This window comes from Chlamydotis macqueenii, chromosome 4, assembly GCF_036417535.1.
Source record: "Chlamydotis macqueenii isolate bChlMac1 chromosome 4, bChlMac1.mat, whole genome shotgun sequence".
Taxonomy (NCBI): Eukaryota; Metazoa; Chordata; class Aves; order Otidiformes; family Otididae; genus Chlamydotis; species Chlamydotis macqueenii.
In genome coordinates, this window is record NC_141559.1 from 53,054,955 (window position 1) to 53,068,019 (window position 13,065).

Here is a 13,065-nt window from a genome sequence, read left to right on the forward strand (position 1 = left end):
ATTATAAGGAGGAAGATCATTAACCTTTTCACACATTCATTTTCTGAATTCATAAGGAATTCAGACACAGATAGGGATGAATACTGCCAGGGTATGATAAGGGGGTGATCTAAGGTCTTGAAGCCTAGTGACACTTTGAGAGAACTAAGAAATGTCTTTGAGGGAAGATGTATTTGTAAAGGTTTACCATGTAAATAAACTGCTAGATGTTACATTTAATTGAAATTACAGGCAAAGAGAAGCCATTCTGATTGAAAAGAATAAAAATGACCAAATGCCAGTTTACCAGCTTATTTCAAACCTGCTTTACAGATTCATTATTTCTGTTTTGACTTATTTCAGTGATATATGTATTGTTATTATAATATGGATGTGTATTCTATGACTTATGGCTGTAATTATTCACATTGAGTTAATTTATGCCATTAATATCTTAATAACAAGTGCATGGTAAAACCCCAAGAGTTTTGATTTGGATAAATAACTAGCAATACAGATGTTTACATAACCATTTTTGAGCTTTATGTTTTAAAAATCTTATGAAATCAACATTTGTTAGATCCTTCAAATGGATTTAATATGTTTTTTATTTCTAATTGAATCAACTGACTCATTTTTGTGCATTTCTTACTTTCTTTTAGTGAAAATAAAGGCAATTTTTAAGTGTAAAACTGATCATTCTGTCTGGTTTATAAGTTGGTTGAATTTATCTTTGGTTGGTTGCTTTTGGTATTTCTTTGTGTTGTGTTTTGGGGTTTTTCCTCCTCCTGAGCACAAAGCCTATTAAAACAGTCTTTTTAATAGATGTGTTTCAGGATGAACTTTCACATAAACAGAATGAGATTGCTTTAATTTAATTTTTAAGTAATGGATAAAATTTAATACCTTCCAGTCTAAAGGCAATGTGAGAGCTGACTATGAATATAAATGTCTGTAAAATAAAGAATGTAAAAAATGTTAAATTATTTCTTATTAAATGCTAGAAAATTCTTCTACTTTAAAGAAGAATTAATGACAACTTTTTGAAGTAGTTTGCAAACACTTCCTTCTTACTTGTATGCTAGAAGAACATAAACTGATTCAGGAAAACAACAGATGATATTCAGATCTCCTAAAGTGCAAAATTAAAGCTTTGAAAGGTTTCTGTGTTGGTGTGGTTTTTTTTGTTTTTTGTTTTTTTTTTGTGTAAAATATGGGTGTGTATATAATGGCATAAAATATTAATTTAATCTATTAAGTATAATAAAAGAGTGATAATTTATGACAGATGCATTTCTGGAAAGAACAGATTTTTCTCCTTTTTGTATGAAAGAGTGTACTGGTTTTAACTATGAGCTACTATGAAGAAAATTACCTTTATCTCAGACAAAACTAGTACCAAAACAGTTATATGAATTTTTTCTCCAAAACCAAATTTTCCTGAATGACCTCATAAAGGACAATAAAACAGTCTTCAGAAATAGAATGTACATACATGGATTTCATTAATATTTTTTACAGTTTCTTGCTGATAAATTTGAAATGCAAATCCAGTTTGAAATATCAAACCAAAGTTTTGCTTTACGTTAATGGAAACCACAAAATTCTTATTAAATGCCTAGTAAAAATAATGTTGATGTGGTTTATGCTAAATGAATGCATCTGTTCTGTGCCCATAGAAACTGATTTTCTATTTGTTCTCAGATAGTCTTCATGTAATAAAATCCAGGAAAAACAGACCTCTCATTTTCTTATACATACATCTTTCTTTTCCAGATGACACGAGAGCAGTATATATTAGCAACACAACAGAACAACCTTCCAAGGACTGAACATGCTCAATTTTACCCAGTAGGGATCTATGGATGGCGAAAGAGGTGCTTATACTTCTTTGTCCTTCTGCTGTTGGTTACCATGATTGTTAACTTAGCAATGACAATATGGATTTTGAAAGTTATGAATTTCACAGTGGTAAGTATCACAGTAACTTTACGTACTCCGTTTCTTGAAATAATGTCTTCTAGTTTTAGTTCTCTTTCTTTTACCATGTTATATAGAAATCTTGTAATTTTACATTAAAAATAATATATTCTTCTTTGAGTGTTACCTCAGATATTTATACCTTTCATGTATATTTTGCAGTGAGTGGACCTGTGCCTTATTTATTCAGATATTTTTGTTAATCATATGTGCTGAAAATATATTGGGATCTTAGATTTTCTTGTTGGCCCAACCAAAAGCATCATGGTGATGCTGCAAGCATCTCTTGGTTGCTTGTCACCACTGATAGCAATCAATAGGAGTCTACTATGTTTGTTCTGTATGGTATCTCTCTTAGGAGGAAACCGGGTTAGTTAGGTCAACTTAGAGTGTCTTTTTTAGTTTATCTCACTCCTAGTATTTTTTTTTTAAGAGTTTACTAACCATTTGGACTGTGCTTCATCTAGAACTTAGAGAGGCTGTTTTGATGTTGATGAGACGGGGCAGGTGAGTATAAAAGCCACGGGCTTTTATGTGACAGCCTTCATCTGGAATCTTTAATAGCAGCAAAGTGTTACTGAGTCTGTATTTCAGATGTACACTTGAAAGAATATCTGTGTTCAGTGGAAACTGTGTTATCTGCCCAGCTGTTCCCAAAGCTGTCTTTGGATAAAGGTGGTAGAAGTGGTCACTACTTGGCAGTGAAGTAATGTCTTTTTCTATATCAAAAGAAAAGATAAAATAGTCCACAGTTTAAAATAGCAGTGCTTCTGCTAGGATAAGTGTAGTCTCTCCCTCTGGATTTTGACTTTCATAAGTCGTATTTTGATGTAGCTAGTGATACACTTCTAATTCCTAGCATCATAGCGCATTTCTATTCTCCAGTAGTTGATTGGAAATAAAAAACAGCCAACAAAACCAGCATTAAACATACGTCTAAAATTGTTCTGTGTCTACTAATGCTCTAATATGTAGGGTTATCTGAGATCATTGCCTGGTGAGGTGTATTGTGCAAATATATTGCTACTTCTGAGACGCCACTACTGGATGGATATGTTGACATAATGTTGAATATGTTTTGACAACTGCACAACTTTACTATTCAGGTACTGAAGAGTTTGTTAGAAGTTTAGGGGGGTGTGTTGCTTAGGTTTTTTTAAGGAGGGTTGTTTTTGTTTTTTCTTTTTTTTTAGCATAATGTGCTTGCAAAACAGGACATTCACATATGCTTTGGTATTTGTATTAGAAGCATATTTAGGCATACCTGTTGACTTCAGTAAAATGGTCTACTATTATTCCAGAGGAGAATTAGGAATGGAAATTTAAATAGATTAAGAAGTTGTTTTAAAAAGCATAGAATTTTTCTCTATGCAGAAGATTGCATTCCAATAAAATATGTGAAAGTACTGTTCGACCTTCCATAATGCAAGCTACGATTTGAACATACAATCTCTTTAAAACAAAAGCAAATAAGATATTTTGAAATATTTTTCTTTACCAAGTGTCAAAGCGTTGTTAGAAAGTAAAGGTTTCTGATGAATCACTAAATCAATGCAGGAATCTAGTGCAGGAAATAACTGGATTGTTTCAGCAGTTCTGTTTACTAGTTAGTGGATTGAACACCTTGCTTCAGTAGCTTGACAGACATAAGTATCTGAAATAATAATGCAAACACTGGCTTAATAATTTCACAAAAATAGTGTCTGAAATGTTATACATTTGATTTATAAACTCATTATTTCATTATTAACATTCAGAAATCACAAGGCTTATGTGCAACTTTATTTGTAACAAATTCAGAATTATTACAGATAAATGGTATGCCAATGGCTAGTGTGAGTTAATCTTTAACCATCCTGTTATGGAATTAAAATTAATTTTGTATATTCATATCTACCATAGTCTACCATATATACCAGTGAGTGATTTGGAAAATAAAAATGTGGAACATATCACTCCTTTTTCATATGAAAATCTCCCAAAAATATTGCATTTGCTTGGGAACACTGATCATTTTGCAATATCAGATAACCCTTAACTAACTCAGAAATGAAAATTTATACTTAACAGTGTGTTATGACATGTCTAGAAAAATTAGTGTTTCCAAAGGATTTTGTACTTAAAAAGAATAACAGAAGCGTTTTATTTAATGATCATACCACCATCATATCATTCTTACTCAAATTTATATGTAGTATATCTCAGTTGATATAAAATTATTAACCATTATTCTTTTAATGGCAAAATATTTCATGTTTTGGTTTAATGAAATTTAGTTCTTCAGGACTGCTTTATTTTTGTCTTCCAATTTTTATATAAATTTATGGAATGATCTGTGGTTAAACTGTTGCAGAAACAGAATCCATACACATAAAAATGTGGTTTGTGACCTGAAATTGTATCTCTTAAAGTGCACACACTTGTTTTACAAAAAGACTGTTAAAAATATAGTAATTAAATGACATGACAAAAGGTTACTTAATATTATAAAGCTAGATGTGATACATTTAGGCGTACCATATAACTTAAAGGTGAAAGAATGAAAAAAGTATGTCAGTATTTTGCATCTGCCTTTATAAGCACCGTTACTTTGGATCATGTTTGAATCCATTTTATTAATTATACACTGAAGAATACCAGTTTTCTTCTGCAGATTCGTAGAATGGTAGTCTTCTACTTGAACTTGTTAATATTCACATTAGGGTCTTTGTATGGATTGAAAAACTGATTGCTAGAAGATTGTGATATAAAAAGTTCAGTAAAATCTTCACGCTTATGTCCACACATGCACATTTCAGTGCCAGCGGGAAATTTGTATCAAGTCTGAAGAAGTCAAATTCTTAGCCACAGATGTCTGAGAGTAAAATAAATTAGTTTATGAACCTAAACTTCCTGTATTTAAAGAATGCAATAACTTTGAAATATATATGTATTTATTCCATGTGCATGTATATATGTATAGATAGATATAAACTGAAAAATTGTATTTGTATATTTGGGCAGTGATAAGAAATCAGAAGTGCAGCTAGAAACCTTTTGAAAAGGAAAATACTTTTGCTAAATTGGTTTAAAGAGTATTTGCACAAAAGAGGAATCTAGGCATGATAAAATAATTGTTGAAATTAACCTGCTTTGGCATTTTGAAATTCTTTTAAATTATTTACTGTTTTAGCATAAGCCACTGTTGAGCTTTTTATAAAAACAACAGTAATTGCACCACTTCAAGGGGTCATGAAGAGTCAGGGCATGGGTTTGTCATTGCTGGCTGACAATTGCAACAATATTAATTTGTATTTGCTGTTGACTTTCTATTTTTAACTGTACAGCCGCTGCCACTGGCCAATTGGCACAATAAAAGCCTTTCTGAATCCAATTTATAGATCCTTCAGTTGGAAAAGTTTTCTGAATATTCTAACCTTGCATGTAAAAGTCGCATTCTGAAATTAAGCTGGTTACCCCATGCTCTTTCTATACAAAGAGAGGAGTAATAGGATCTCCTGTAAGGCCGTTCATCCCCTAGTAAGACAGGCAACTGAAGTGAATTGTCCTTAAGGATGGATCTTGAATAGCTCATCAAAGTAGTAATTAAAAAGGAAATACAATTTATTTGCAGTTGTGTAAAAACATAGTACAGGCAAGTTGTGCAAGTCTCCTTTTATCAGATTAAGTAGTATAGCTGGGAAAGGCAGAGAAACTTTCGGGTATACAATGTCTTCTTCCAATGTACAATATAAGAAAGAAACTTGAAAGGCAAATACAAGTTACAAATAATTATCCTTATATAATATGTATCAGGTAAAAAAAACCCCTGAAGGTAATTGATATTGAGGTAGTAATTATTCTTTGAAATATATTCTTCCGCTCAAAGCTTAGTGTTACTGTTCTTTAACGTCTAGTTGACATCTGTTACCTCACTGTTCAGTCATCTATTTAAGAAGGATACATGTGAAAGCATGTAAGAACTTCAGGATAAAGAAGTCCCTAAACATTTCCACTAGATGCATGCAGCTGTAACACATCATACTATCCTGGGTTACATGGAAAGTAATCATTCAGGAGTAGGCTATATTAGAGGAAGATCTGACCTTGAACAAAATGCTCTGCTGATAACTTATCCCTGAAATAATCCTCAGGCTAAACTCATCATTGGAATAAAACTCTTTTTTGTCTTACATGCATCAAGTGAATCTACTCTGTCCTGAGTTGGAAGGATAAAATAATTTGACAGCCTCTATGATATTGTCCCTTAATGGAGCCATCAAAATCTCTGAAACACATTCTTGAACTATGGACTTCATCTGTTGTATTAAATGCTCTCCTCAAAAGTAAAAAACTGCTGCCTTCAAGAATGAGCTCAACTTTCCTCATGTCTCTTAAGCCTGATCTTCAAAGGAGACATGCACAACATCTTTGAAAGATCAAGCCGGAATCTAAAATCTGTAGCTTTTGTCAATATAAAAAAAATAGACTTAGGAGGCTTGAGTTTTACGGAACATTTATAATTTCCTTTCCTTGTACTAACCTTGCCATGGTCCACAGGCTCCCCCGTGGAAACATCTGTCTTTCACTTTCCCTCGGGATGTAATTGCCTTTCACTTAGTCTAGGTTGTATGTGTCCAATGAAGCTTAAAGCTGTTAGTTACTTTTCTGTGTCTGTACAATTAATATGCTAGGTGTTTCAAGAAGGATGGGACACTCAAGCCATAATTTGGTGACATAACCACAGGGTGAAGTTGTGTATCTATAACATCCTGGTTATTTCACTTATGTAATAGATAAGAATTTTAAAGGACAGCAAAGAAATAAATATATTTTTTACTGTGTCTGCATTTTTGTCCTCGTATGTTTGTATGGTCCATGGCATAGGTAATTAGCTTACATTTTCTTTAAACATTTAATCACTTGAACAATATTCTGTGATGCAATTTTTATCTTGTGTCATCTTTAAGTTATTCTAACTTCAATATAGAGCTATAATTTTAGATAATTTATTGTTCATACAGCTGTTAATGAATAAAGTATATTGACAGTCGGTCAATCTGATTAATTGTTCTGTAAAAGAGATTCTCCTTATATTTTTGTCACTAAACAAATACCAGTGTAGAAATATGCAACTGAAAATTTTCTGCAGGTATTTTAAATTACAGTTTTAAAAAAGGAGTTCAAAGTATTCCTCTTACTGCTGTGAAGTGACATGGGGCAATCAGCATAGAAACCTAAGTCCCGCTGTTGATTTAATAGCAGTACATTTGTACATTTTCTAATGTGTCCACAATTGTCATTGATACTGGCATTTCCTTGATATTACATTGCTTATTACATTACATTGAAGTTTGGAGTTTACTAAATCTGAAAAAAAATTTAAAGGTACGAAAAATACAAATGTGAACCCCTTTAGTTCTTAGGATCTCTTTTGGGTTGGCCTGTGGTTCAGCCACATATTCTGGGAAGTATCAGCACCAAACTGTTTTACTGGTTTTGGTTGTACATCTGGTTTTCTGTGTCTCCATATTCTACTTTCCCCTTAGGAATCAATGTATGAAAAGACTTATTTTGTTACCCCTCTCAGAATGCAGTCACCCAATTCAGATATTTTCTCTTGCTGTAGTTACTTGCAGTGTTGTAGTCAGTTTTGACTGCTGTCATGGCACGATGTTTTCTGTTTTGATATGTGTTAAAGTCCTCTTGCCAGTGGTATCATGGGGATTACTTTTAAGATCAGGAATGAGACAACTCATCATCTCGATTGAGACTGTTATTTCTCAAGGGAACTTGGACTTCAATTTAGCTTCAAACATAAGCAGAGCATAAACAGCACTTTGAATTCCCTGGCTGGAATTCATGTGCTTTGTGCTCACAATTAAACATACTCTGGTTGCTGGCTGCCTACCTCTAACTTCACGTTATTTGGACAGCAGGTAGTCTGCAAGATGTTTGAATGTCTGCCAGAAGATAAACATGCCAACTAAGCATGATTTCTTTTTATGTGACAGCATATGTAATAACACAGTTATATGCTACTATTAACTCCTCTCTGTTTGTGTCTTTATAGATTGTCCCCATATTCCTTTAGGAGTGTGTCTTTTAGAGTTAGAATCTTTCAGATCTGCAGAAATCTAAATCTGAATGATAATATTTTATTAACATTGCTAATAGAGACCAGTAAACACAAGTATATTTTCCTGGGCTTTGGTTGCTGTGCAAGAATGAGTAAATCTTTCAAATATTTACCCTTCTGTGCTGTTGGAACACGTACACACACTCTCTCTTCTGATCTTAATATCCAATATGGAAAAATACTTATAACTTCTTTAAAAGTATAATTTGTCCACTAAAGCTATAATTTGAAACTTAATGTTTTAGTGGCACAGAACTACAGCTGCTGTGTTAAATGCTTTTATCTAGACTTACAGCACACTGTCTTGGCATACTGTAGAATAATAAAATGTATTTCTGAAACTATACTGTAATACTCATTATCCATTTCTCAACAAGCACGACAATGGTATGAACTATCAGGTTTCTAAGGTTCTTTGGCCACCCAGATGTCTTTATTTGATATTCAAAACACTATTTGTTCTGTTTACAGTTCAGTTAGTTCTGCTGATCTATGTGAGGAAGATAGTATTTGCCCATGGCAGCTACCAGAGTTTCAAGTAGAACTAAGAAAAAGCTCTTTTCCATTTCTTAGCTAATTTTTGTTGAGACACGTTCAATTTGTAGCAGATTGGCATTTGAAATTTATGAAGTTGTGTAATAGCTCTACTTATCTCTACTGAAAAATAATTTGGTTGTTTGGCAAACAGACAACTTATTTCATTTTACAAAGGCACCAGTTTTTTATTAGGTTTTGAATAAATATAATTATGATTTAATAGCAGCAGTAGCTGAATATTTAATAAGTATATTCTATCACATCTGCAAATGTCATTATTTCAATGACAATCATTTATTGTCAATAATTTATTTTGGCCTATAAATCATCTTATTTTCAAATCCTGTTATCTCTTAACTAGATAGAAAACTATTTCTCTATATCCCTCAATATTTTAGTTTTCAAGAACTTGATGTCCCATTTTGGGATGAATGCAAGAAAGCTTTTGTTTCCTTTTTGTTTGTTTTTTGTAGTGAGAAAGATCCAGTCCAGAGCAGGCAATATCATTAATTATTAATGATTAAGAGACTTAGTCAAGATATCGGAGACCAAGGTTCAAATTCATGCAGTCTCCAATATAGATCATGTCCCAGGTAAGTGTCCTACTCATAGGCTATTAGTCCTTCTGATTTCTGATGTTCCTTTTTAATAGATACATGACCTCTATCTTAACTATCTTTCAGTCTCAAATATTAGATATCATCCTTATAACAAATTCTATTGAAAATTCCTATTAAATACTTGTGTATTCCTCAATAATATTTTCTGCTCAGATTTATAATTCCATTGAAAAAATATTTAGAAAATTGTCAGCCAGCTAAAGTGAGTATTAGAAAACCATACACATGTGTGTATGTGCACATACATACACACATGCACAGAGTCTTATTTATAGACTTGGCTGTGTTTTCATCTCCTCTTTATGTTGCACTGGAAAACAGAAACTTCGGCTTCTTGAATGAACTTGTCAGCTCCATACATGATTCAGGCACTTGCTCATAGCACGTCAGCAAAAGAATCTTGCTGTGAGTTAGTTTTACTTGTACTTTTTTATCCCATTGGTTAACATTCATGTAAAAGCACAACTTTAGGGATCTGGAGGGTATTTTGTAAAACTTGTGTGCTCTTTTATTTGGAGTGCAGTGGATAGGAATGAACCGATTTATTCTTACGCTCTTTTGAGTGCATTACATAGTTGCTGTCCTGAGTACAAAATTAAGAATTCATTTTAAATATTTCTAATACCATTCTTCTAAATTAATGGACTGTATAACAATTAATGTGCACAATGCTAATTAATTTCTGTAAATCTCTATTATTGCCTCTTTTTTTTTTCCAATGAAATGAAAAAAGTTAAAATCTGTTGTGTCACAGTGGCAAGGGAACTAATCAGAAATCAAACTTGCAATCTTCTGTTTGTTACATATACATGCAGCAACAGTTTGCATGATCCATGGAGCCACTGTTAGACATATTTGGTTAGCTGTTTTATAGTACTAGATATCTCATGCAAAGGCATCTTCCTGTTAAAAGAAGGAAAGTATTCTTTAAAACAGTGCTATTTAATAGCACTTCATAACAAATATGAATTGCCTTGATTTGATGTGCAGGTTACATTATTGATTCTAAGTGGCTGAATGCAGATTTTTAAAATTTCATTTTATTCCTGAGATACATATCTGTACATTTTGGTGTTTATTGTTACAAATTATCTCTGATGAAGAAAAAGTCAAATAAAATTAATTTCTTATTTTTATGTTTGTTTGGTCATGCAGATTTAATGGCAGAATACTAGTGAAGTCCCAACAGAAAAAGGGAATAAATACATTGCACCCTACTTAACCTTGTAAAAATGTGATTTAATTCAGTGTAGAAAAATAAATATATGTATACAGCAGTTTAAGCAGTTTCAACCTGACCTTGCAATGGCTTTGGAAAATTGTACTGTAGTATCCAGAATTGGAATGCTTAGGGAAAACTGCCTATGTTTAGCTTATAGAGATACATTGAGAAAATAAAGAGATATTTGCATGTACAAGGTCACTGCTTGCTATGAGATTTGTTTCATGAAGTGTCAGGACTGATTTAAAACTACCTTAAGGGATATAGATTCATAACTTGTACCTTTATCCCCTCTCAGCAGTCCAGCATGCCACATGTAGCTTTGCCCCGCGTTTCAAAAAAAGTTTGGATGGCTACATCTTCTTCCACCATTCACTGCAGTGATTCTGATGTGCATTGAACTATGACTTGTGCAACCACTTGAAAGAGTTTTAACATTCAAAAAGAATGCTGAGTGTGGCAGTAGAAAGTATAGAAAAGGGCAACAACAACTTTAGTTCATGTGATATGTAGAGTTGGGGTTTTTCAGCCTGGAGAAGAGAAGGCTCTGGGGAGACCTTCCAGTACCTAAAAGAGGCTTATAGGAAAGATGGGGAGAAACTCTTCAACAGGGGCCTGTTGTGAAAGGACTAGGGGTAACTTTATGGTTTTAAAATAGAAGTAGGTAGATTCAGACTAGACATCAGGAGAAAAATTTTTTACAATGAGAATGGTGGAACACTGGCACAGGTTGCCCAGTGCGGTGGTAGATGCTCCATCCCTGGAAACATTCAAGGCCAGGTTGGATGAGGCTCTGAGCAACCTGATCTAGTCAGGGATGTCCCTGCTCCTTGCAGACGGGTTGGACTAGATGACCCTTGAAGGTCCCTTCCAACCCAAACTTTTCTATTCTATGATTCTATGGAATGAATATATATATATTTATTTTAACTTTGTGGAAATATACCTTCTATTAAATAATAATAATGTATTTTAGATGGTGAACAATGTTTACTAGACAGCTTATTATTAATCATTCACTGTGTAAATAGGCTTGAACAAGTATCTCAGAAAATATTTTCAAATATTTGCTTTAGTGAAAATGGAATTCACTTAATTTTCGTTACTGACTTTAGCTGTTTCCTTTCCATGTGTATACTAGCATGATATTGGTGTTTCTGGAAAGTGAGATTTTGAAGAGGGCATTATACAAAGATAAATTTGTGTTCTTAAAGGTTTATCCAGTAAGCCAGTTCTCATACTTAGATTTGTCCAATTGCATTCCTTGAATAGCAGATGTTTGAAGAGAGTTGTTGAGGTGCAATCATTTTTAATGAGAAAAAAAAAAAAAAAGAAGAAAAAAAGAGAAAAAACTTAATTTTGTACATTAAGGTTCATGAAAATAATCAACAGAAAGTCATTATATGAAAAGAAGAAAAGGATAATGCATCAGCATGTTAGTCTCAAATAGGGCAACTAAAGGAAACCAAGTTAATTTTATAGTTCAGGCTGAGCAGTAAAGTTTTGTATTGTTAATCAGCAGTAATTAGAAAGATATCAAACCACTTGAACAAACTTCAATTACTTAAAGATGCCGAAAATCTGTATGAATACTGAAATGTGTCATGGTTTCTTCTTTACCTTCTATTATAGGGAAGATTTATGTGGATATAGAGTGCAATAAAAAATTATAGTCTGTGTTTGGAATCTTGCTTTTATTTGTACAAATTATTCCATCTTGAAATCAATACAAGTTTGTGTACAGAAACAGAATGTACTCATGTCAATCTAGCCTAAATTAGACCTAGTACTTCTAGAAATTATAATAAAAAATAAATAGGAAGGTAAGATAGAATATGTAGTGATATGTATCTTATGTGACAGAGTATTTCCTCTTCTTCCTTATAAGTCAGGACATTAGATGTGTGGTTGGAATCCCAGGCAGGATTAAATGATGAAATCAAATGTTTTAAGTAGGAATAATACAGCAGCAAGAACTTTCTTTAATCAAAAATGTTAATAAGATATTTGTGTGGCCTGCAGGGGATGAGGAGAAAAATTTTGAGACCTTTACCCACAGGATGCAACACTGATGGGATATATTATTTATAGAGTCATATTTTACTACACTGCTCGTTACAGTCAAGGAATAAAAACCCAGAAATTCAATAAAAGCAGAAAATAAATGATATTGCCAGAGGCAATGTAGAAACAGTGGAACCACCACAAAATGGAAGTCAACATCATTACACAATCCTAAAGCTCTTGATTGCAATATAGATTTATTTATTTTCCTTTTTTTCAGGAAAAGCCTGGTCCAGCAGAGCTTGTCTAATGATTCTTTACTTCAGGGAACACGGTGCATACCTATCAGTGCATACCCATCAGTGTCCACCATGACAGTAACATATTCAGTCAAGCGTTAACTCTCAAGAGACTCAGTGCAAATTTTTTTTCCTGTGCCATTCAGTTAAGTAAAACAAATTGTGCAGGGCCTCCTGTAAGATCTTGAGTCTATTTGTTGCATCTTAAAAAAAAAAAAAAAAAAAAAGGAAAAAAAAAAGATCAGATGAATATTTTAACTTCTGTAATAATGAAATGTATATTTTTGTGGTGCACAGAATTGTTTT

The 13,065-nt window shown here is 32.9% G+C and overlaps 1 protein-coding gene across 3 annotated transcripts in view; it reads left to right on the forward strand.

Moving 5' to 3' along the window:
* Nucleotides 1–1,755: 1,755 nt before the first annotated feature.
* Nucleotides 1,756–13,065, forward strand: part of SGCZ (sarcoglycan zeta) — a 247,072-nt gene continuing 235,762 nt past the window's right edge. For all 3 annotated transcript variants that reach the window (XM_086746870.1, XM_086746872.1, XM_086746871.1), the window contains exon 1: nucleotides 1,756–1,950. In XM_086746870.1, the coding sequence (XP_086602996.1) occupies nucleotides 1,756–1,950 (195 nt within the window). The remainder of the gene's footprint in view (nucleotides 1,951–13,065) is intronic.